General features: G+C 40.5%; 1 protein-coding gene across 1 annotated transcript; it reads left to right on the top strand.

Moving 5' to 3' along the window:
* Positions 1-323: 323 nt before the first annotated feature.
* Positions 324-26,738, top strand: dusp11.2.S (dual specificity phosphatase 11 (RNA/RNP complex 1-interacting), gene 2 S homeolog). Its single transcript, XM_018227415.2, has 10 exons — positions 324-670; positions 13,279-13,354; positions 14,965-15,096; positions 15,200-15,323; positions 16,470-16,530; positions 17,419-17,465; positions 18,302-18,377; positions 20,327-20,401; positions 22,551-23,537; positions 26,218-26,738. Exons 1-10 carry the CDS (start codon positions 639-641, stop codon positions 26,477-26,479), a joined length of 1,872 nt encoding a protein of 623 aa, XP_018082904.1. The 5' UTR covers positions 324-638; the 3' UTR covers positions 26,480-26,738.

Here is a 26,738-nt window from a genome sequence, read left to right as displayed (position 1 = left end):
CGCTTTAAGTAAAAGTCTTTCACTTTTCTCAATAATACCGGAGTGCTGCTGCTTTTATTGCTTTATTTCTTTTACTGTTTTTGAACCGACACTTTTGTTTGTAAACCTCTCTTGAAAAACCTCTATGAAAAACCAAATAAACACAAATTAAAAAAAAAAGTGTGTGACCCGACACATCCTGGATGAAGACCACCTTGAGGGGTGGAAATGCTTTTTGTTGTGTCATTTTTCTTCTATTTAACCTTTATACATGCAGACAAGTCACGCTACAAGCGTCATGGAACGCACCGTGGAACGCACCGCGGAACTGCGCACGTTAATTGCGTAAAAGGAAGTGTGACAACTTCCGGTTTTGGGCGGTGTGTGATCCTCGCCGTAGGTACCTGCTCCTTTATTTTTATCAAAAAATAAAGCAGACTTGATGCCTTTTGGCTGGGCTTAAGCGGACTCTTCATTTCTTAAACTGAGCGTTAACTCGATTCACGCAGATTGGTGACCGACCGAAGGTATTGGGAGCGTGATCAGTCGCAGCTGCTTCATTGATTGGGATTGGGCCTTCTTGCAGTTCGTCGGTTCCGGTTCTTTTTTTTTTTTTTTTATTCCCGTGCAGTTGGGAGGTGGAGTCTCTGTTTGTTGCCATGGTAAAGAAGAAGAACAGCATCCCCGGAAGGTGAGTATACAGGTTGATGAGCCCTGTGCTTTCCATATTGTTCCGCATGGGCACCCTCAGCTTGAAGGTCCCGTTTTTGAAACAGAGGCAGGTTGTCATTTCAGGGCTGGTGTTAGGGAAAGGCAGGCATGTGCCTGGGAAGGGAACTGGTGTAATAGTTGGCAGAAATGATTAAAGGAACAGTAACAAAAACAAAAGAAAAGCGTTTTAAAGGGATGACACTTTAACATACTGTTGCCCTGCTGCTGCACTAGTAACACTGCTGTGTTGGCTTCAGAAAGACTACTATAGTATATATAAACAAGCTGCTGTGTAGCCATGGGGGCAGCCATTCAAGCACAGGATACACAGTAGATAACAGATAAGTACTACTATAGTTTATATAAACAAGCTACTGTGTAGCCATGGGGGCAGCCATTCAAGCACAGGATACACAGTAGATAACAGATAAGTACTACTTTAGTTTATATAAACAAGCTGCTGTGTAGCCATGGGGGCAGCCATTCAAGCACAGGATACACAGTAGATAACAGATAAGTACTACTATAGTTTATATAAACAAGCTGCTGTGTAGCCATGGGGGCAGCCATTCAAGCACAGGATACACAGTAGATAAGTACTACTATAGTTTATATAAACAAACTGTTGTGTAGCCATGGGGGCAGCCATTCAAGCACAGGATACACAGTAGATAACAGATAAGTACTACTTTAGTTTATATAAACAAGCTGCTGTGTCGCCATGGGGGCAGCCATTCAAGCACAGGATACACAGTAGATAACAGATAAGTACTACTATAGTATATATAAACAAGCTGCTGTGTAGCCATGGGGGCAGCCATTCAAGCACAGGATACACAGTAGATAACAGATAAGTACTACTTTAGTTTATATAAACAAGCTGCTGTGTAGCCATGGGGGCAGCCATTCAAGCACAGGATACACAGTAGATAACAGATAAGTACTACTATAGTTTATATAAACAAGCTGCTGTGTAGCCATGGGGGCAGCCATTCAAGCACAGGATACACAGTAGATAAGTACTACTATAGTTTATATAAACAAACTGTTGTGTAGCCATGGGGGCAGCCATTCAAGCACAGGATACACAGTAGATAACAGATAAGTACTACTTTAGTTTATATAAACAAGCTGCTGTGTAGCCATGGGGGCAGCCATTCAAGCACAGGATACACAGTAGATAACAGATAAGTACTACTATAGTTTATATAAACAAGCTGCTGTGTAGCCATGGGGGCAGCCATTCAAGCACAGGATACACAGTAGATAACAGATAAGTACTACTTTAGTTTATATAAACAAGCTGCTGTGAAGCCATGGGGGCAGCCATTCAAGCACAGGATACACAGTAGATAACAGATAAGTACTACTATAGTTTATATAAACAAGCTGCTGTGTAGCCATGGGGGCAGCCATTCAAGCACAGGATACACAGTAGATAAGTACTACTATAGTTTATATAAACAAACTGTTGTGTAGCCATGGGGGCAGCCATTCAAGCACAGGATACACAGTAGATAACAGATAAGTACTACTTTAGTTTATATAAACAAGCTGCTGTGTAGCCATGGGGGCAGCCATTCAAGCACAGGATACACAATAGATAACAGATAAGTACTACTATAGTTTATATAAACAAGCTGCTGTGTAGCCATGGGGGCAGCCATTCCACACAGGATACACAGCAGATAAGTTCCCATTGTATACTACAGCGTATCTGTTCTCTGCTGTGTATCCTGTGCCTTTTCTCCTTTTTCTAGCTTGAACGGCTGCCCCCATTGGTACACGGCAGCTTTTTTATGTAAACTATAGTAGTCTTTCTGAAGCAAACACATCAGTTGTACCAGTGCAGGGCAATAATACATGATATTTCCATTACTTTAGAACACTTGAATTTTTTGGTGTTACTGTTCCTATAAATCCGTGATGTCCAACTTGTGGCCCTCAAGCTGAACTGCAGCTCTCAGAACCCTTGCCTCCTACTGAGTGTTCTGGTAGGTGTTGTTTAACCATTCAACTATCAGCAATTTTAAAGGCAGCTTTTGGAAAATCAAGTTGCTGAGCAATGAGTTTTCCCTCATATTTTCCCCTTAAACCAGGAAACTTAGGCGCTGCCTTATTGGTCCTAACTCCAGCCCTGGGATAATAGGTATAAATCAACTGTACATGGATCCTTAAAGGGAGCATGCCCAGTTTATTATTGGGCTTACTTTCCATTGAAAGTATGCAGGAATATTTTTTTCTTTTGTTTTTCACATTTTATTGATGACCTTTTTTTATGCACACGCACAGTGTTTTTTATTACATAAATAGTTTTTGTTTTTTTATTGTTTTATTATTATTATTATTATTATTATTATTATTTCAGTGGTTTTGTTTGGTCTAGTTCAGCAAATGCTTGCTATTGCTTCAACTCTTGTATTACAGATTTAAGTATGGGTAAGCGGAGTCCAAAATAGTGTTCAGCTCTGTGGATCATGCAGAGCAGCTGACAGTGGGAAAGGGGCAATTTGCAGGTATTCGTGCATCTTATTGAGATGAGTAAAACTGTCGCATGTAGGCCTTTGATATCCATCAGAAGAACAAGGAAACACGGGGGATTCTCTCTAGGAATCTCTCACTTGGTCGCTTCTACTCTACTGAATGAGGAGATGCATGATGGGTGTTCCCTCAAGGAATGCACCTGATCCAGGAATCTGTTCAGCATTTGGCTAAATTCAATCTGAACCTTTTTTTTTTTTTTTAAACAGTATTGAGAATCTGCCAAATTCAACACCTAATTAGCTTGTGGGATTTTGCTTTTTTTTAGGGGCAGATTTACTAAGGTTCGAATGGTAAATTAGAACTTTCGGGGGGAAAAAACTCACAAATTCGAATTTAAAACCACAAGGTCGAATTTAAATTTGAGATTTATCACACCTCTACCGTGGAAACAGTTCTAATTTGACTATTCACCGCCTAAAACCTGCTGAGTTCATGAAGAATTGATGTCCGGGCCAACCTCGCACTCCTCTTTGCGGGTGTGGGTTGAGCTCTTCTCCTGCTCTTCCCTTCCACCACCTTGCACTGTCGGCTTCTGACTTCCATCTTCTTCTTTTATAGACACTGCGCCTGCTCGCCCCTTTTGTGACATCATCCGCAGGGCAGGCCGGCATGGGTATATAAAAGGAAGCTCGTAGGCGGTTGGAGGGAAGACCCGCACATCACTTGTACAAGTCAATGGCAGAGGTCCCTTGAACTATTTGAAGATGTTAATAGTAGCGATGAGCCAAATTTTAGCAAAGTTTCACTTCGAAAATTACTGCCCATAGACTCCAATGGGAGGAAAAAATGTAAAAAAAAAAAACCTGACGTGCAAAAGTGGGGTTTTTTTTCAGAGGAAAAATCTAATCAGGTTTTCGGTCGGGACTATTCAATCCAATTTTAAACGTTTGAATTATTTAATAAATGACATACCATTTAAAATGTGAATTTGTTAGAGTTTTAAAAATATCCATGTTACTCTAAAATTCGACCTTTGATAAATAACCCCCTATATTTACTTTTTGGACTTGGTTTGGAATTTGGATGAGGTGGATTTGGTATTTGTTTAAATGCGAAAATTGTAGGTTTGGTGCATCCATAATTAATTTTTTTTAAGGCATTCCCCTGCAGGGGATGCATGGACCTTATTCTTCTTTATAGTGCTTATACCAGTGGCTCCCTGTAGAGCACAGGTGAGACACAACATGAAGCATCTCTCCTGCATTATTATCGGTATTTCAGAGCAAAGATCTTTATGGCTTTTACTCCGTATTTGTATCTACACGTAAATCATACGAGAGATATTTGTTGTTTTTTTATATGGTACATATGCAGTGAGGCACGTAATATAGTCATGTATTATAAAGGTAGTGTGTTACTTTTATAACACGCCTTTTAGTTCCAGTCCTAAATAAAACTTTAAAAAAAAATGTAATTAACATATAAAGACTTGAGTGCAAATGCAATAGCATCTTCAGGACACATTTCCTATATGAAAATCGCTGTGTATGTAAGTAAGTAAGTGACATAATAAAGGAGCAATACTGCACCAAAAACTTTGTGTTGAAGCTTTTAGCTGATGGAAAGAGACCATTTATCTATAGAAAAACAAAGGAGAAGGAAAGGCTAAAATTAAGTAACGTTTATCAGAAAGGTCTATATAAATACACCAGTAAACCCTAAAAGTAATGCTACAGCGTCCTCTTTTAAAAGAAACACAGCATTCCTTTCCTTCTATTGTGTAGACATGGGCTTCTGTATCAGACTTCCTGTTTTCATCTTAAAGGAACAGTTCAGTGTAAAAATAAAACTGGGTAAATAGTCTATGCAAAATAAAAAATGTTTCTAATATAGTTAGTTAGCCAAAAATAAAATGCTGGAGTGACTGGACAGAACACTACTTCCTGGTTTTCAGCTCTATAACTCTGAGTTAGTCAGCGACTTGAAAGAGGGCAACATGGCACAAAAGCAAGTTATGACCCATGTGGTCCCCCTCAAGTCTCTGATTGGTTACTGCCTGGTAACCAATCAGTGGAAACCAACAGAGCTGCAAAGCGGTAAGTAGTGTCCTGGCTATTATGTTAGACATCCAGTCGCTCCATGAAACATTTTGCACAGCCTATCTATGTACCCTGTTTTTATTTTTACACTGAACAATTCCTTTAAACTTCCAGGGCTAAGGCTTGAGGATGCTCAGTTTCTCCCCCTCCCTGCTGTAATCTGAGCCCAGAGCTATGAGTGAGCAGGGAGAGACTCAGGCAGGAAGTGACATCACACCAAGCTAATATGGCAGCTGCTATCCAAAACACACAGAGTGAGCTTCTAAAGTGGTTTACTCGGGTATGGTAAAGCTTTCTGCAGAATAAATATGATCTTGTTGCTTGCACTATTGTGACTAATCTAATGGCAATAAATTGCTTTGGTAGATTTCCTTCTCCAGTGTTTTATACTGGAAATCTTATTTTCTGCCAAGGATCAAACATAGGGGCAGGTTTACTAAAGGGAGAAGTGGCCGTCGCTACACGACAATCCGCAGGGACATCACCTGTTTACTAAAAGGTGTAGAGGACAATTCACTAGCAAAGAACTCAGAGCTAGAGACGTTTTTCGCCATTTCACCATGCGACTTTTTGCTAATGCCAACGATCGTTACACCGCAAATTCATCAGTGCGAACTTCAAAATACGTTACCCTTTATGCTTCGGGTCCCTTCGGCAATTTCCGTTACTGTCGGCGCATTCACAGTTGTCGAAAACCGAAGATTGCTCCAATTGCGCATGCGCCCATACGGCGATCACATTACGAAGAATACTGAAGCGCTGAAGATGGTGCCCCTGTCCTCTGCCGTGCTGACTCTGCATGTGCGGTCAGTATTTCTAGAGGGGACACAATTTAGGGGTAAGATTGTGCAGGAGGCAACAATTACCCATCATCTCTTCAGATCCTTCAGTCACTGCCGACAGAAGATGCCGTCTGTGAACTCCGCTAAGCCACATTTTTTTATGGAAGCGGGCATGCTTGTGTAATAGACTGTGCTGGCAGGGGTTTTGGGTAGGGATTGAGTTTCGAATTACGGAAAGGCTGTCTCCCATATAATCAAATAATCCAAATCTTTAAAAATGCTTTCCTTTTTCTCTGTAATAATAAACCAGTTCCTTGTACTTGATCCACACTAAAATATAATTAATCCTTATTGGAAGCAAATCCAGTTTGTTTACATGATTTTATAGTAGACTTAAGACATGAAGATCCATATTAGAGAAAGATCTGTTATCTGGAAAACGCCAGGTCCGAGCATTCTGGATAACCGGTTTATACCTGTAGTTCATACATTCAAATTGTTTTTCCATTACTGAATCTGGAGTACCAAATTGTACAAACACAGTCTTCACAAAAGGCATTTGAGAATTGTATTCTTTTTTTATCTGCAGTTTAACTCGAATAATTTTTATTTACAATTTAATTTAAGACCACTTTAGTATCACCCCCCCCCAAGCAATACAGGAGCATCTGCATCTTCTTACTTGTGACCACTATGTCCTGCCCCACCATCTATTTATTTTTCCCATTGTGGTGATCTGGTGCCTGGCACGGTCTGAAGCTGGCCAAACATTAAAAGATCCACTCCATTGGTGATCTTTCCCCAATATGCCCATCTTGATGAAGGCCAGTGGGTGAGGTCCCCTTCCACAACAGGATCTTTAAACTTACCTGATCAATATATAGCTGTTTTTCGGTCAGATATTGGTTGGGCAGGCTGTCAGAAGGCCCCACTGGCAAATATGCTACTTGACATTTATCTTGATCTTTCCTAGTATTTTTAGGGATTTATTCTGATTAAAACAATTATTAATTTTCATCCCAAGAAGGTGCCGTTTTAATAAGGGTCTGATTTAAAGGCACTGTATACACTATTGCTGTCCAACTTCTGTGGTACCGAGGGCTTGAATTTTTCTGCCCTACATGGTGGAGGGCCGATAATGGAAGCCAATCTTGACCACTCGCTGTTTTAAACCACATTCGCTATAAACCACACCCATATTACCACAAGAACGAAGACTATGTCCACATTAATGGCAGAGTATGGCACACACAGGAAGCATGGGGTAGGCATAGTATGGCACACACAGGAAGCATAGGGCAGGCATAGTATGGCACACACAGGAAGCATAGGGCAGGCATAGTATGGCACACACAGGGAGCATAGGGCAGGCAGAGTATGGCACACACAGGGAACATGGGGTAGGCAGAGTATGGCACACACAGGAAGCATAGCAGAGTATGGCACACACAGGAAGTATAGCAGAGTATGGCACACACAGGAAGCATAGCAGAGTATGGCACACACAGGAAGCATAGCAGAGTATGGCACACACAGGAAGCATAGCAGAGTATGGCACACACAGGGAGCTTGGGCAGGCAGAGTATGGCGCGCACATGGGGAGCATAGGGCAGGCAGAGTATGGCACACACAGGGAGCATAGGGCAGGCAGAGTATGGCACACACAGGGAACATGGGGTAGGCAGAGTATGGCACACACAGGAAGCATAGCAGAGTATGGCACACACAGGAAGCATAGCAGAGTATGGCACACACAGGAAGTATAGCAGAGTATGGCACACACAGGAAGCATAGCAGAGTATGGCACACACAGGAAGCATAGCAGAGTATGGCACACACAGGAAGCATAGCAGAGTATGGCACACACAGGAAGCATAGCAGAGTATGGCACACACAGGAAGCATAGCAGAGTATGGCACACACAGGAAGCATAGCAGAGTATGGCACACACAGGAAGCATAGCAGAGTATGGCACACACAGGGAGCTTGGGCAGGCAGAGTATGGCGCGCACATGGGGAGCATAGGGCAGGCAGAGTATGGCACACACAGGGAGCATAGGGCAGGCAGAATATGGCACACACAGGGAGCATAGGGCAGGCAGAGTATGGCACATACAGGAAGCATACGGCAGGCAGAGTATGGCACACACAGGAAGCATAGGGCAGGCAGAGTATGGCACACACAGGGATCATAGGGCAGGCAGAGTATGGCACACACGGAGCATACGGCAGGTAGAGTATGGCACACACGGAGCATACGGCAGGTAGAGTATGGCACACACAGGAAGCATAGGGCAGGTAGAGTATGGCACACACAGGGAGAATAGGGCAGGAGACCTGGAAACCTATAAGGACCCATGAACTGTTCATACTGTACTACGTACAGTGACACAATGCTCATGCCCCTCCAGCAGTTTGTATGAGGTGTGAACAGGGGATCAATGTGGGCACTTACAGTCCGGGTCTGAGCTGTAAACAGTACAGGGCTTTAGGGGTGTGAACAATAGAGGTGTTACAGGTGTGAAGAATACAGGGGGGATTACAGGTGTGAACAATGCAGGATTTTACAGTCACAGGCTTGGCGTGGCCCACATGCTGGTATACACCCCCTTTCAACATGAGCTAAATATATGGGGCTTGTACAGAGCATACTTTTTTCCTGTTCTTACTAAGAAGTTCTATTTAAAAACCTATGGTTTTTGTTCCTTCCTGCATTAAAGAGGGAAATGAAGTGAGTTTCACTTTAGTACTTCATGTCACTTCTGGTCCCACAGGAGCTGGTAAAGCTAATTACCAGTCCAACGAGAAGCCCCTAATAATGAGATGCTGCTTCAGTAAGGGAGGGGTTTGTTTGTTTATAAGAAGATTAGTGTGTACTAGTTTCAGGTGTTTTTTTGTGTTTTTTTTTTTCCCCTAGTCTTTTGGGAAGAGTAGGGTTAGGCAGAGAAACACGGATGTATGAATGTCCACAAATTACATAAAATTTACTTAAATGTTGAAATGTATTTAAAAAAACTTTTATATCTATTATAGATATAAGCTATATATTAGCTGTTCAATGTTTGCAATTCATTGTTAGAAAAATATTAAACATTTTGTAACGCTAAACCTGTGTATCTTGTTTACTTTTCATAAATATAATAACAGTTTTCTGAATGTGGTGAGAGCGACCGCTCTCCAGTTTCAATACTCTAATTGTCTTAATTGATTATGAAAGGATCCCAATCCCCTGCCTGCAGCTTGATTGTCACTGCGAGGATGATGTTGTTTTATGGTCTTTATTACATATAAAATGTTTACTTTTGAATTTGACAACTTCTTAAAGGAGAACTAAACCTCTTTTCTAATAAAACCCCTACCCTCCATAGTCCCCCTCCCTGCTCCCCCTCGCACAGGAGTTAACACAAGTAAATACCCCTAAGGCGGTAATTACCCCTTGTTGCAGAGTCAGCACAGCGGAGCTCACGGGGGCCATCTTTAGCCGCTTCGGTAATCTCAGTAAGGAAACTTCGTCTTGGCACAGTTGGAGCATTTTCCTGGTTCACTACAACTGCGCATGCAACGAAAGGGACGAAAATTACTGAAGCACGGGAAGAAGACCCAAAGTTTACCGAAGCAGCTAAAGATGGCCCCGTGAGCTCCGCTGCGCTGACTCTGCAACAAGGGGTAATTACCAGTTTAGGGGTATTTACTCCTGTGCAGGGGGGGGGGACTATGGAGGGTAGGGTTTTTTTTATTAGAAAGGGGGTTCAGTTCTCCTTTAATCGCACCCAGAAGTAGCAAACTCTTATTATTTATTTTTTTATTTAACAGTAGGAGCTCCTAAAACATGTTGGTTGTTTTTATAGCTGTTTTTAGTATCTCAAGAAAGGGAGGAAAATGGAGAGAGTGTAGGGGTGGGGGAGAAGAAGAGGTAGATTAAAACAAGTAGAGCCAAGCTGGGCTGTCGCAAGCTTAAAAACAGGCCCATTGATGTCTTTGGGTCATAGGTCTTGGGAAACTCACATATTTGATTGGAAATGAAAATATCTTCAGGTCTCTGTTGTCACTTAAGGTTAGCACTACATGGACGTTTTCGGTTGTGATCCGATGCGCTGCGACAAGTCGCATGCGACAAAAATAATGTACGTGAATGCATTGTCGCATTGTTGATCCGACACGACTCGTCTGCATCCGAAATTCGTGTAGCATCGGATCAACGATGCGACTCCATGCGACAATGCATTCACTTACCTTATTCTTTTTCAAACCGCATCTGTTAATAGTACTGCTTCAGCAGAATTTTGCACTAAAATTAGTTTCTTAAAAGAGCAAACAGATTTTTTTTTTATATTTAATTTTGAAATCTGACATGGGCCTAGGCATATTGTCAGTTTCCCAGGTGCCCCCAGTCATGTGACTTTTGCTCTGATAAACTTCAGTCACTCTTTACTGCTGTACTGCAAATTGGAGTAATATAATCCACCTCCCTCCCCCCCCAGCAGCCTAACAACAGAACAATGGGAAGGTAACCAGATAGCAGCTCAAAGGTGGCCATAGACGTTACTATTGCGATTTTTCTTGGAAAAGATCTTTCCATGAAAGATATTTCGTTTCATTACACACGTGTAGAGCTGAATCGTCAGATATACAGGTAGAAACAATAGAATTCAGCACTAACAAAGGCCGACCGACGAGCCGACCAATATCCAAGTCTTCTGCCGATATCGGTCGGATCTTTTCCCACTATACACTCACCGAATATCGTACGAAAATGAGTTTTGCACAATATTATCTGTGCGTTTGGCCACCTTAACACAAGATAACAGCTCCCTGGTAGATCTAAGAACAGCACTCAATAGTAAAATCCAGGTCCCACTGCGACACATTCAGTTACATTGAGTAGGATTAACAACAGCCTGTCAGTAAGCAGTTCAATCCTAAAACACATGACCAGGCAAAATGACCTGAGATGCACCTACACACCAATATTACAACTAAACATAAATAAACTTGCTGGTTCAGGAATGACATTTTATATGGCAGAGTGAATTATTTGCAGTGTAATTTAGAAATAAAAACTACACCATAAAAATCATGACAATCCCTTTAAAAGGCTCTAAAAAATGGGTGCCCAGTTCTAATGTTTGCGGGGTTCTATATTTACTGCCATCTTTGTATGTTTATGTTAAACCTGCAGGGTTTTTTTTCTTGTCCAACTTTACGTTTTCTCTTTTCTTTAAAAAAAAGTGGGAGATAAATTACAAGCAAAAACTGTTCTCACACCATGTAGCTGGTTAAAGTTTTGTACATTTTGAAAAGCAGTTTTTTCCTGTTTGCTATAGCAACTAGCACAGAGAGATCTTTACATCAGGCAAATGTTATTCAGTTTTATTCTTAAATCAGGGCACTAAACCATAGCAAAGAGACAAAAGTATGTCTGCTGGATTTTTACATCGGCATAACTTCTCCAGGCTTATCACCATAAATATAAGAATTAATTAGTCACTTGTTGGGGCCACTTTACTAAGTTAAACAAGAGCATTAGGGTATATGGGGCATATTTATTAATAGGGATGTACTGAATCCCCTATTTTGGGATTGGGCTGAATACTGAATCCGAATCCTCATTTGTATATGCACGAAGGGTCAAAAAAAAGCAGAATCCTGGATTTGGTGCTTCCCTATTTATTAACACTGGATACAAACAGCACCTCTGCTCTTCGATGATGAAATTAACCCCATGTGCCTGCATCAAGGTCAATGGAGTGACTACCAGGGCATAGAATCTGAACCCTGTAAAAAGCCCTGCGCTGTGCTAATTTCGGAACCCAGTTTTGCTCATGTTTTTGAGATAACACAAAATTTGATGTTGCCAGAGTGAAAATTCCTATTTCGTCTGTCAATGCACCTTGGTGCTAACATTTCCTGGGGGCCCTGTATGCTTGTGATTTTTAGTCTGACTAAATGACTAGATCTTTAGTACAGGTATGGCATCCATTATCCAGAAAGCTCCAGATTATGGAAAGGCCATCTTTCATACACTCTATGTTAATCAAATTTTTAAAAAATAATTTCCTTTGTCTCTGGAATAATAAAACCAGGTCTTGTACATGAACCTAACTGGAATATAATGAATCTATTGAACGTGAAATAATACTATTGGGTTTCATTAATGTTTAAGTAATTTTTTAATCGTTATGAAGATCCAAATTGCAGAAAGGTCCCTAATCTGAAAAAAACCCAGGTCCCGAGCATTCTGGATAACCGGTCCCATACCTGTCCCATCACTGGCAAATTGACTATGAATTAAAGCTTCCTGCAATTGGGATGAATTACTTGATATGCATGTGTTTAGGGGAGGGGGCTTTTTGAGATTGAACTGGGTATTAAGTAAAAAATATATATCCAAAAACTACAAATCAGCCTTCCAATAAGTATGAAAGTTGAACATTATTGGGGCAATGCACTAGAAATTATGTCTTGTCCTCTAACCCTTTGCTTTCTTATTGGTGCTGTGACATTTCAGACATGGCAGATAAACCAGCATAGATTTTAAAGAGAAGGAAAGCTACTGAAGCAGTTAATTGCCAATAGATTAGCCACAATAGTGCAAACTAGAACACTATATTTATTCTGCAGAATGCTTTACCATACCTAAATAAACAGCTCTAGAAACTCTCCGTTTGTTTAGGATAGCAGCTGCCATATTAGCTTGATGTGACTTCACTTCCTGCCTGAGTCTCTCCCTGCTCACTCATAGCTCTGGTCTTAGATTACAGCAGGGAGGGAGGGGGAAAGGGAGAGAGGAGCAAACTGAGCATTTAATAGTTAAATTATATATAAATAAAGGGTAACATAACATAATATTGCACTGCTTATTCCAATGTGATTAACACGAGTTCGCGGCATCTTGATCATCCCATTTTCCAAGAAGGTTGAAATAATCGAATGACTAGGGCCACCATTTCTCATTAAGTATGTGCCCATTTATGAATGCTTGTTGTGTTTTGAGAACATAATGATACGAATACATATGTATACATTCTTTCTTTTTTTCTAAAGCTATAGAAATAAATAAAAGAAAAAAGGTTCTACTCTTATCCTCCTACTAACAGTTTTAGGTCATGACCAATATTATTGTCACTTTGATATGAACGTCTGTGCATTTTATGGTGTAAACTTACACAATCGTGTGTTTAGTTCCTATACGTTTAACGAAAATGTGTTATTTTAAATAACAGATGGAAGTCTTTGACAGCAATTGGTCAGCGGATTCCAGGATCTCGATTTATTGCATTTAAAGTCCCTTTGAAATGGGTATGTGTTAAGAATTAAATTGTTTACCAGATATTGTTTTTCTCTACTGTGCTGGAACGTGTCATTTAGTAGTCTATAAACCTGAATTATAATACAAACTTGCTAACATTTTTAGTTGCAGGTTGGAAAAAAAGATCAGAAGGTTACTAATTTAAAAATCTTAAAGTTAGGCACCCCCAATTAATTACTTTTAGATACCTGACACCCGGGCCGGTGTTCCTATCAGGAGAAAACTACACTTGCCCGCGATTCTTCTATCGAGCACCACGGAACGATCCTGTTCCTGCTTCTTCTCGCGGCTGCGCACGTGCAGTAGAGCGGAAAGCCGAACTTAAAGGGATCCTGTCATGGGAAAACATGATTTTTTGAAAACGCATCAGTTAATAGCGCTGCTCCAGCAGAATTCTGCACTGAAATCCATTTCTCAAAAGAGCAACCAGATTTTGTTATATTCAGTTTTGAAATCTGACATGGGGCTAGACATATTGTCAGTTTCCCAGCTGCCTCCAGTCATGTGACTTGTGCTTTGATAAACTTCAATCACTCTTTACTGCTGTACTGCAAGTTGGAGTGATATTGCCCCCTCCCTTTCCCCCCCAGCAGCCTAACAACAAAACAATGGGAAGGTAACGAGATAGCGGCTCCCTAACACAAGATAACAGCTGCCTGGTAGATCTAAGAACAGCACTAAATAGTAAAACCAAGTCCCACTGAGACACATTCAGTTACATTAAGAAGAAGAAATAACAGCCTGCCAGAAAGCAGTTCCATCCTATAGTGCAGACACAAGTCACATGACTGGGGCAGCTGGGAAACTGACAAAATGTCTAGCCCCATGTCAGATTTCAAAATTGAATATAATATAGCCTCTTTAAAAACTTTACATAACGCCACTCTGATTACTCTTCCTCTGAGCCGGAAGATGGCGCCCTTCCGCTGCGCTTACTCTGCACCTATAGGAGAGTAAAGGATTAGGGGTGTTATAAACTATGCAGGGACGGGGGGGGTATGTAGGTTTCTGGGTAGGGGTTTTTATTAGTGGGGGGGTTTCAAAAACATTTTGTTAGCGCAAAAACATGGCACCAAAAACTACCCCTATACCATCAGTACACGTTTCCTGACAAATACAGACTAACAAACACTTGTGGGCAGATTTATCAAAGGTTGATTTTCGAGTTCATGTGAGTTTTGTATAAACTCCCATGAACAGCTCCAAATTGATCCCAGGACGTCTTCCATTGACTAAAACAGCAATTCTGCAGGTTTTAGGTTTGAATAGTTGAATTTGAGACAGTGCATGATAAATCTCAAAAATCAAATTCAAATATTAAAAAAAACCTCAAATTTTAACAATTACTTAGTCTAATATGACAGTTTTAGCCTTATAAAAAAAAAACTTGAAAATTCGAATTTTCACTTCAACCCTTGATAAATCTGTCCCTTGATGATGATTTCAAACAGGATTTAAAACACAGGTTTTTAAGCAACCATAAAAAGTCTCAAAATGCTCCATGTGCCATTACCCAAAAAATATAAAAATCTTGTTTATTTTTTGCTATTTAAGTATATTGGCAAATATAGATATCTTAATCCAATTCATTACGTTACAGCAAGCAAATCAACGCGTTGCCCCCAACCAGAAATTCACCCCAAAAGATTTGTTGTCTGAAATCCGAGCAAGAAATGAGGATCTTGGGTTAATCATAGACTTGACGTACACAGAACGGTACTATACAGAAAAGGTAGGGCGAGGGTTCCTCCCATTTCGTGTTTGTTTGTGTAACACTTTAGTGGAGCAATCTGAGGTATATTACAACCATTATCTTCTCTGTTTTTTTTTTTTAGGATCTTCCCAGAAGTGTGCAATATATAAAGCTGTGCACAGCTGGTCAGCAAATACCAGAAGATGGCACAATTCATCAGTTTAAAAAAATTGTTAGAAGATTTATTTGGCAAAATACAAGCAATGGTAAGAATTTTCATGGGGGGTAGGTTAGGCGGTTGTTGAATTTTCATGGCGGGGGGGTAGGTCAGGAGGTTGAAATTCGATGTAGATACCATTCTTTTGGGTCTGAAAAGCTACTCCCAATTATTCAAAGAATCCATAATACCAAAAATTAAGAAACAACAAAAGCAATTTGATTCTGTCTTTAAGGGCAATGGCACACTACTTGTGGCTGTATATATTCTTTTAACTCCTCAGTGACTTATAATATGCCTATATTTTACAATAGGGGCTACGTTATTCACTATATAAAAATATTCACAAGGATCCACACTCCAATGCCAAGAAAAGAATCACATTTCTTTTATTGTGCACTTCTTATTAGGGATTTGGCCTTTTTCAGCAGGATTCGGATTTGGCATATGCAAATTAGGATTCAGTATTCGGCCGAATCTTTCACAAAGGATTCGGGATTTCGGCCAAATCCAAAAAAGTGGATTCGGTGCATCCCTACTTCTTATACATCCAACGTTTCATATATAGCAATGCACTGTAACGTTTCGTATATAGCAATGCACTGTAACAGCACTCAAAGGAATTTCTGACAAAAAAGATTATGCAAAGGGAGGTTTATTTGATCCGACGTTTCAGCTCCATATTGGAGCTTTCATCAGGGAAAGAAGCAGAGCGTAGCGTCCAACCTCCCTTTGCATAAATTTTTTTGGAAATTCCTTGGAGTGCTGTTACAGTGCATTGCTATTGATGGATTTTTTTCGTGTGTGTGTGTGTTAGGGAAGCACCGAATCCAGGATTCGGCCAAGAGTCTGCCTTTTTCAGCAGGATTTGGATTCTTCTGAATCCTTCTGCCCGGCCAAACCCAATCCTAATTTGCATATGCAAATTAGGGGCGAAGAGGGAAATCATGTGACTTTTGGTCACAAAACAAGGAAGTAAAAATAGTTTTCCCCTTCCCATCCCTATTTTGCATATGCAAATTAGGATTTGGTTCAGTATTCGGCCGAATCGTTCACGAATACTGGATATTATAATTATAATGTTTTGTTTTTTTTATAATAAAAACTGCTATGTAAATGGTTTCTAAATGGAGCTTAGAACTTCACTTTTTGTTAGTATTACTGGTCGTGACAGGTTTTTAAACTTTTATTTTAGACAAGCTTATTGGAGTTCACTGTACAACTGGTATTAACAGGACTGGTTACCTAATATGCAGGTAAGTCTTCTCTTTATCACTGTTTATATAAACAAGCTGCTGTGTAGCCATGGGGCAGCCATTCAAGCACAGGATACACAGTAGATAACAGATAAGTACTACTATAGTTTATATAAACAAGCTGCTGTGTAGCCATGGGGGCAGCCATTCAAGCACAGGATACACAGTAGATAACAGATAAGTACTACTATAGTTTATATAAACAAGCTGCTGTGTAGCCATGGGGGCAGCCATTCAAGCACAGGATACACAGTAGATAACAGATAAGTTATGATGAATCCCATTGTATACTACAGTGCTTATCTGTTATCTACTGTGTATCCTGTGCTTGAATGGCTGCCCCCCATGGCTACACAACAGCTTGTTAATATAAACTAAAGTAGTGTTTCTGAAGCAAACCAGCAAACCAGTCTTACCCTAAATTACCCAACCCTGCTTGCTATGAATAGGAGAGGGCCTGAGGAGTAAGATGAGTAATCAAAAGTAGCTATAACAATAAATGTGTAGCTTTAAAGAGCATTTGTTTTGTTTTTTTAAATGGGGTCAGTGACCCTTGTTTGAAAGCTGGAAAAAGTAAGACGAAAAAGGCAAATAATTAATAAATTATAAAAATAAATAATTGACAAATTGATAAGTTGCTTATAATTGGCCATTCTATAACATACTAAAAATTAGCTTAAATGTAAACTACCCCTTTAATTCATACTGTGGGATCAGTTATTCGGAATCCCTTCTACACACCAAAAGTTGTGAGGGTCAAGTGGAATAGATCACCAGAAGGGATGGCAGAAGGACTGGTAGACACAACGAGGGAGGAAACTCTGTGAATTGCCAGTTCTAGGTAATTTAGATGTACTAGAATTCAAACCATTCTCAATTGCATTTTAGGTACTTGATTGATGTAGATGGATGGGATCCAGAAACTGCAGTAAATGGTATGTAAATATGTAATTGAGGTTGCTTAATTTCGATATATAGTATTTACATTTTGTTCATAGGGGGATTTCCCATAAGGGCCACTGTGTCTGATGCTGTAAAGTATTACGAGGAGTCAGATCAATCGCCAAGTCCCTTACTCAGCGCCGGATTTCAATGTGGGGCGCCCCTAGGCCGAGCGGTCCGACCAGGCGGCCGCGCGGTCCTAGCGCCCACCTCCCCTCCCTTTCCCAGCACGCCGGCGAAAAAACGCCGGCGCAGCTGCTGTAATTGAATGGGGACGCACGTGTCCCCATAGTGCGGCTGGGCGGCATGCCGCCCCTATTTTTTTGCCGCGCAAATCCGGGCCTGCCCTTACTTTTGTTTAGTGTGTCCTAGCATAGCTCTCCAGTGGATTAAGTGGAAGCAATGGCTCTCTTAGCAAATTCTCCCTTAAAAGTAGGGATGCACCGAATCCAGGATTCGGTTTGGGATTCGGCCTTTTTCAGCAGGATTTGGATTTGACCTAATCCTTCTGCCCGGCCGAACCGAATTCTAATTTGCATACGCAGATTAGGGATGGGTAGGGGAATCGCATGACTTTTTGTCACAAAACAAGGAAGTAAAAGATGTTTTCCCTTTCCCACCCGGTACATTATTCAGCCGAATCGTTTGCGAACGATTCGGGGGTTCTGCCAAATCCAAAATAGTGGATTCGGTGCATCCCTACTTAAAAGTAGTTCAGAAGTTCATCATTACAGCCATAGGTTACTACACTTATATGGAAACGTTCCTCCGCCAGCTCACCCAGGAGTTTACCTGCAATAGAACTAAACCTCCCTTTTTAACTCCATAGCTTTTGCACAGACTCGAGGTCATCCTTTAGAGGGAGTTGTATACACAGGAGATCTATTAAATGGACCAACAAGAAGGTAAGCACATTTCTGAATTAAAAGTAATCAATGGACTGTGTGAATGCCACTGTACCCTGACCTTTCCTGATGAGTTTTGTTTTTAGTGAAAATAAGAATATATTAGTTTGGTAGGTAGCACCACCCATTGATAGAGATTTGAAACAAAAGTGGAGGTGTGCAAGGTCATTAATAGTTGAATATACAGAGAAAAGAGAGAAAGTATGACCCATATAATTGCACCTTCCCACACTGGTTAACTGGATTCCCAAAGCAAAAAAGTAATAAAATATAACTTTTATTGATCACATCCTAAAATTACTGTGAGACAAAATAAACGTAAAGTGTATGTTAAAATCAAGGTTAGGAGAGGAAGCTGAAGTAGACTCAAGGTCATCAGCTAGTAGACGGTATATACTTGTCGGAACGGTGTGGGTTTTCTTAGAAATAAATGGTAAATTACCCACGACTTCACTCACAGTATTGGAGTACTGGTGGCCCACCGTGTATATATGGATCGGGTGGAAATAGGGTTAAGTGGTACTATATATATATATATATATATAAACCAGGTCTGGTTTGTTTGTTGACCACCTAGCGGTTTGGTCTCATCTCAAAGGAAGGGTGGTGCGGGCTGAAGTCGACAGTTAAAATTTGATTAGAGAGACCTGCTCTCCCCTCACCGGTGCTGACGGCTATATTTAAACGGAGTAAGCAGGCGACTATCTCTCTACATATACTGTACGATCCGCACACCAAGTACTTTTGCTCAGCTAATCAAGCAGACGGATCTCGCAATTTGGCGGATTCGGTCGCTCTTAGGTTAGAAGCATATTAGCTCTTAAGGATGTTAGATGATAAGGGACTACAAACTGCCCTAATACGGTGTGTGGTGTGAAACCGGGGCTTAACAAACCAGACCTGGTTTATATATATATATATAGTACCACTTAACCCTATTTCCACCCGATCCATATATACACGGTGGGCCACCAGTACTCCAATACTGTGAGTGAAGTCGTGGGTAATTTACCATTTATTTCTAAGAAAACCCACACCGTTCCGACAAGTATATACCGTCTACTAGCTGATGACCTTGAGTCTACTTCAGCTTCCTCTCCTAACCTTGATTTTAACATACACTTTACGTTTATTTTGTCTCACAGTAATTTTAGGATGTGATCAATAAAAGTTATATTTTATTACTTTTTTGCTTTGGGAATCCAGTTAACCAGTGTGGGAAGGTGCAATTATATGGGTCATACTTTCTCTCTTTTCTCTGTATATTTTAGTGAAAATACCTATGCCAGCTTGGTTTCACATATGCCCCTCTGCAAATTAGCTAAAAGGGACCAATTCTTGATCCCAGGGGTGCAACAGCACGCTCCTTAGTTCTCATTCCCTAAGCATTTGTGCCCCCCGTGTGCTTGTTCTAGATTAAGCACCGAATCAAAACAGGCATTGGGGCGGCAGATAAGACCAGCTTCAAATATATTTATTCCCTTTAGGGTCAGCGCACACAGGCAGATTCGGGGGGATTAATCGCCCAAGGACAAATCTCCTCTTCTTCTGGGCGACTAATCTCCCCGAACTGCCTTCCCACCAGCTAAAATATAAATCGCCGGTGGGATGGTACTCGGCGCGATTCATTTTCCAAAGTCGCCCAAAGTTTCCCCGTGAGGCAACTCCGGAAAACGAATTGCGACGAGTGCCATCCCGCCGGCGATTTACATTTTAGCCGGCGGGGAGGCAGTTCGGGGAGATAAGAAGAGGAGATTTGTAATAATTTGGAAATTATTGATTATAACATTGTCAGGAGTTGATATATTTATTAGAATTTTTTATATATAAATATATTGTATATAAAATTGTCATGTTGCAAGAGCTTGTAATTAAGGAATACTCTGTGCAGGAATTAAAATAAATTACTTTCTCTTTATTTTTATTTTTTTAATTATATAATTTACTAGTAATCTGGGTATAGACCAGCCACCATCTGTAGAAGAGACACGAGGTGAACTTAAGAATCAACCAGAAGATCGGAGGTAAAGATTTTATCTGTTTTTCTGTTCGATTACGTGATTCATTGTCAGCATCATCCAATTCAGCTTTTCTACCCTGATTCTGAAGGGGATCTAAATCAACCTTAAAAAAAAAAAAAAAAAAAAAGGCTATTAAAAGAAAACATAATTCTAAGCAACTTTGCAATATACATTTAATACAAATGTTCTATAGTTTATAAGTTATGTGTATATGTTATGAAGCAGCGCTTGTCTGTCCCTTTCTATTATCTGCCCGGGTGGCTCAGACTGCTGATACAATGTAAAACAAGGCAGCTGATTAACAGACCTGTCTCTGCTGGGGAACTAAGAGTTTTGCAGCATTGTTTAAAGAGTAACAAACAGGAGTAAAGCAAATGCGGCTTTCAATTGCAATTGTTTTTACAAAAAACTTTAAAAGCAATGACATTTTGTAAGAAATATATATTGAAAAGTTGCTTAGAATTACGTTTTCTTTAATTAGACAAATTTTTACTTTGGGTTTGACTTGCCCTTTAAGGCAATTTTGATAACAATAGCAGTTATTGACTGCTAATACCAAGCTTTGTGTTCAGCAGAACTCATTCAATGCTGCTACGCCAGCTATGCAGGCAACGTGTCCAATAGACACACAGTCTGGACAGTCCTCTCCATGTCTGCTCTAGATTTAAAAACTGTTCCCTTCAGGTCAACACAATTGACAATACCCAATATTATGCTACTGGAGGATTTCGATAACTTGGTTGAGGTCAGTAGTTTCACCCTGCTTTAATAGCTTGAAGCATGAAAAGAAGAGAACTGTACAGAATTGCATCTGCCATTAAAAAAATGCCAATATATCTGAAACCACTAAAAATAGAAAATTAGGCCTTTTTTTGCCAAAATGTAACCAAACTAGAAAGGCCAACTCCTGAACAATAGTACAATCTTGCAGTGACAGATGAAAAACTATTGTAGGAATAATATACACTTTACATAATTAACTTGCTGTAACAAATGGGCCCCTATTTGTTCACTGTAAATGTTTACATTAGGGGGCAGATTTATGAAAGGGATCCTGTCATCAGTTTTTCAAAACACATCAGTTAATAGTGCTGCTCCAGCAGAATTCTGCACTGAAATCCATTTCTCAAAAGAGCAAACAGATTTTTTTATATTCAATTTTGAAATCTGACATGGGGCTAGACATTTTATCAATTTCCCAGCTGCCCCTGGTCATGTGACTTGTGCCTGCACTTTAGGAGGGAAATTCTTTCTGGCAGGCTGCTGTTTTTCCTTCTCAATGTAACTGAATGTGTCTCAGTGGGACATGGGTTTTTACTATTGAGTGCTGTTCTTAGATCTACCAGGCAGCTGTCATCTTGTGTTAGGGAGTTGTTATCTGGTTACCTTTCCATTGTTCTTTTGTTTGGCCGCTGGGGGGGGGAGGGAGGGGGTGATATCACTCCAACTTGCAGTACAGCAGTAAAGAGTGAAGTTTATCAGAGCACAAGTCACATGACTTGGGGCAGCTGGGAAATTAACAATATGTCTAGCCCCATGTCAGATTTTAAAATTGAATATAAAAAAATCTGTTTGCTCTTTTGAGAAATGGATTTCAGTGTCGAATTCTGCTGGAGCAGCACTATTACCTGATTCATTTTGAAAAAAAATTTTTTCCCCATGACAGTATCCCTTTAAGGGTCGAATTGAAAATTCAGATTTTCACATTTTTTTTTATGGTCAAAACTCTCAAATTCGAACTGTGAATTATGCAAACTCAATTCAAGTTTTAATACAAATCTATCATACTTTGGCCCTTTAAAAACCCGAATTTGACTATTCACCACCTAAAACCTTCATGATAATTCAATGGGAGAGGTCCATCAGTTTGGACATATTAGTAGCCTTCCTGATATTCCTCTTTTTTGGAGAAAAAAACTGGAATCGAGTTTAGTCTAATTCAATTTGAGTTTTTGAGTAGAATAAAATGAGTTTGAGTTTTAGATATTTGATTTTTTTTTAATAACCCTTCGGTTGAATTTTGAGTAAATTTGAATTTAAAGAAGTTTAAACTCACATGAATTCGAAATTGACCTTTGATAAATGTGCCTCCCCATGTAAATATATCTTGTATTCCTATCATTTTTTTTTTTTAAACCTGATTTTGTAACAGGCCAGAGAAGCAATCTGCTCTTCGGTCCACAAAGCCAGATTTTATTACAGATGAATACGGTGATTTCGATGCACGGAAATTGCCGTTACCACCTCCTTTGCCAAAAGAGAGACCAAGGTCAACTAAACTTTTCGAAGACGACAAGGACTTTTTAACCACTATGCCAGAATATGTAGAAAGAGTTCGAGTGGCACGGCAAACAATAGAGCGTCAAAAACTAGAGGCCATCAAAATATCCGCAGTTAGAGAGAGATCTATTCAAGATCAAAGTTTAGTTCAACCTAAACAACGAATTTACAACAGTGTGGCAGAGGTTACACAAGAGATACTCCGCAATCGTTCCATGGAGGCTGGGCGTCTTGTGGAGAGTCAGAGCCGCTATGGATCTGAACAACGAGTAGAGGCGACATTAGATCGAAACCAGGAACGTTTTGGCAATAGAACAATGGATAGAATAATGCCTGCGAATAGCTCTCAGTCTCTGGAGTTCTCACAGGGAATGGTGGGTAGACATGATAATTATTCTAATGCAGCACCTGGACCAGCGCCCTATTCTTCTCATCCGATGTCTTTACCGAATTTTAACACGGAAATATGCAAGACTGATATTGGAAAGACAGAAGCTCAAAGCCGATTCCAATACCAACATGCTTCAGAATTCTCCACCAAGATGGCACCCCTGGATAGAAACGATTTACTGTTTGGAGAAAGACCAACTCCCCAGTTAACCTCTAATATTCCAACTTCACTAAACGAACTTCTACAAAAGGAGGCCACAATGAACCACCGGCAGCTTCTTGAAATGCAGTCGCGCAGTCTCCAGGAAAGCCCTGGATTGTATCTGAGAGAGAGAGAAATGACTATGGGACCTTTGCAAGGCCAGCGCATGGATGGAATGCACCCAGAGGAAAAACAGTTTCTAATGAACAAAGCCAGACTTATGATCGACAATGAGAGATCAGCAGGCACAAGTAATTATGAACCAAGGTAGGGAAAATATATATATATTTTTTTTATTTTCAACGTATTTTCAACTAATGTAACAAGGGATTAACGTGCTAGGTATAACATACATAACTGTATTCTAATTGCATCATCAGTCAGTATCATGACATATTATTCATACGTTTTTATCCATCATGACAGAGTTAGTCTCCTCTTGTCCTAATATTCTGATTCAGGAGAAGAAAAAGGAGAGAAGGGGAGGGGGGAAGGCGGAAAAAGAGAAAGTTGTCAGGTTCTAGCTAAATAAAGGGTTGAAACGTCATGTGTTCAACAAGTGGTGCCTCTAGCCGTCAGGTTATTCAGGTGCTGGGCCCACAGATGCCACTTCAGACCTTGCTGGTCTTGCTTAGTAGGTAATTTGCGGGACTCTTTAGAGGGTATTGCTCTGATCTTCATTCCTAATAGGAATGTGTGTGGTGTTGCTTGTATAGTGCAATGTAGAACCTCAGAGAGCAGAGTCGCTACCATTTTCCAGAATTCTTGAGCTATTGTGCAAGTCCACAAGGTGTGCAAGAAGGATCCCCTGTCTCCACACCCTCTGAAGCATCTTGAATGATCTGGGTTGCCACTTAAGGTGGCCATACACGGGCCGATAAAAGCTGCCGACAGACCGAGTCGGCAGATTATTGGCCCGTGTATGGGGGCCCACGACGGGCTTCCCCGATCGAGATCTAGCCAAAAGTCGGACAGATCTCGATCGGATGGGACTAAAAATCCCGCCAGATTGCGGCCGCATCTGTTCATTGATGCGGTCCCGCAATCCGACCGCCCGTTTGCGTTCGCTAGGATCCGATCGTTGGGCCCTAGGGCCCACGATCGGATCAACCCGATATTGCCCACCTCAAGGTGGGCATATCGGAGGGAGATCCGCTCGTTTGGCGACATCGCCAAACGAGTGGATCTCTCCATGTATGGCCACCTATAGTCTGCTAATGCGTGTTGGGGTGTAGTACCAGTGGAATATAATTTTATAAGCTCTTTCACAAGAGACTGCCCATATGGATGTTTTTTAGCTGTGTCCCAAATTGCTGACCAGGTCTTTTCAGAGATTGTGAGATCCAGATCCTCTTCCCACTTTGGGAAAATAATTTTAAAAGCGATGCTAATGTTATTGTTTTGTAAGGATACTTTTATCCACTCAAACTTCAATTTTAGTGGTACAGCCATCCCAACCCGCCATATTTTATGCAACAATGGAGGTAACAATACATAGTGCCATAGCAGTGCCACAATGTGTCACAAGAGGAGACGTTGATATCAATGTCTGTACAAAATGGGCCAGCAGATTTAACTTGTGTATTGATCTACAAAGAGAGAATTTTCTATTGACTGACAAGCTGGCTGCCTGTACATGTAATTTTCAGGGGAAATTATTAATGGTAGGCAGGTAAGCAGAGGATCTGGGGCTTAAAGACACCGCGTCTTCAGGCAAGAACACTGGTTTATTCAGGAAAACGCTTCCAACACAGTCACTGGCATACAGGAACACGGTTCATTAGAGTTTTAACGGCACACATTCAAGACTTTTCCCCACTCTGGGCTCCTCACTGTACAGGTAGGGTTTTCAAACCATATCAGTTAATAGTGCTGCTCCAGCAGAATTCTGCACTGAAATCCATTTTTCAAAAAAGCAAACAGATTTTTTTTATATTCAATTTTGAAATCTGACATGAGGCTAGACATATTGTCAATTTCCCAGCTGCCCTCAGTCATGTGACTTGTGCTCTGATAAACTTCAGTCACTCTTTACTGCAAGTTGCAGTGTTATCACCCCCCTCCGTTTCAACAAAAGAACCAGATAGGTAACCAGATAACAGCTCCCTAACACAAGATAACAGCTCCCTGGTAGATCTAAAAACAACACTCAATAGTAGGGATGCACCGAATCCACTATTTTGGATTCGGCCGAATCCTTTCGCGAAATATTCGGCCGAATACCGAACCAAATCTGAATCCTAATTTGCATATGCAAATTAGGGGTGGGGAGGGGGAACATTTTTTTACTTCCCTGTTTTGTGACAAAGAGTCACATGATTTCCCTCCCCTTATTTGCATATTCAAATTAGGATTCGGTTTGGCCGGGCAGAAGGATTCGGCCGAATCCTGCTGAAAAAGGCCAAATCCCGAAGCGAATCCTGGATTTGGTGCATCCCTACTCAATAGTAAAAGCCAAGTCCCACTAAGACTGATTCAGTTACATTAAGTAGCCTGCCAGAAAGTAGTTCCATCCTAAAGTGCAGGCACAAGTCACATGACTGGGGCAGCTTGGAAACTGACAATATGTCTAGCCCCATGTCAGATTTCAAAATTGAATATAAAAAAATCTGTTTGCTCTTTTGAGAAATGGATTTTAGTGCAGAATTCTGCTGGATCAGCACTATTAACTGATGTGTTTTAAAAAAAAAAAAACGTTTCCCATGACAGTATCCCTTTAAGTGCTTTTCCTTGTGGTCTCAAAGAGTTGCATTGATTATTCATTCCTGATGTTTTCTTTGGCGATATCAGGGTATTTCACATACATTTCCGTCTATTTCAAAATCCTGAACCGAATTTACAGTATTCGTGTCTACATATAGAAATACATTCTGCGTAAATAAATGTCCTTTACTGCAAGATGTCATATCTTCCCTTTGATATTCCCGTTTCTCCTTCCCTCTCCTAGGTTATATCAGGAAAGAAATATTATTCCAGCTGCAGATTTCCGTGGGGCCAACAGATTTGCGCCGTATCAGCCACCCATGAGACCACAGCAAAGTAATGATTTCTTAAGAAACAGGGATCCAGGACCTCCATTACATGAGAACAGAGACCACCATGGTTCCCTGGCGTATGGCTATAATTATAATATGCAAAGAGGCGGGCAGCCTATGGACAGATTTTTGCTCCAGGATATCGAGGCTAGAAACAGATTACATCTTAAATAGTTTTCTTTTGAAGTTGTCAGGTACGCTGACTCCGTTTTCATAGTTACATGTGCTTTCAAGTTAACTGTGACTATTTGTTTCTCTATTGTTCTCTCATATAGAGCAGTGGCCAATGGGTATGTCATATCAAAATTTAAATACAGTGCAAATTTTCAGTAAGATTCACTATCGTGAAAATGTATATTTATTATAAGCTTCATCATACTCAAATAAGAAACTTTCTAAAAACAATCCGTTAAAAATTCTGCTTGGTTTCTGA

This window comes from Xenopus laevis, chromosome 7S, assembly GCF_017654675.1.
Source record: "Xenopus laevis strain J_2021 chromosome 7S, Xenopus_laevis_v10.1, whole genome shotgun sequence".
Lineage (NCBI taxonomy): Eukaryota > Metazoa > Chordata > Amphibia > Anura > Pipidae > Xenopus > Xenopus laevis.
This window is presented reverse-complemented; position numbering and strand designations above follow the sequence as displayed.

Coding starts and splice junctions, on each gene's coding strand:
- dusp11.2.S (XM_018227415.2), top strand. CDS start 639: ATGGTAAAGAAGAAGAACAGCATCCCCGGAAG. Junction 18,378..20,326: donor TTAAATGGACCAACAAGAAG/GTAAGCACATTT, acceptor ATAATTTACTAG/TAATCTGGGTATAGACCAGC. Junction 20,402..22,550: donor AATCAACCAGAAGATCGGAG/GTAAAGATTTTA, acceptor ATTTTGTAACAG/GCCAGAGAAGCAATCTGCTC.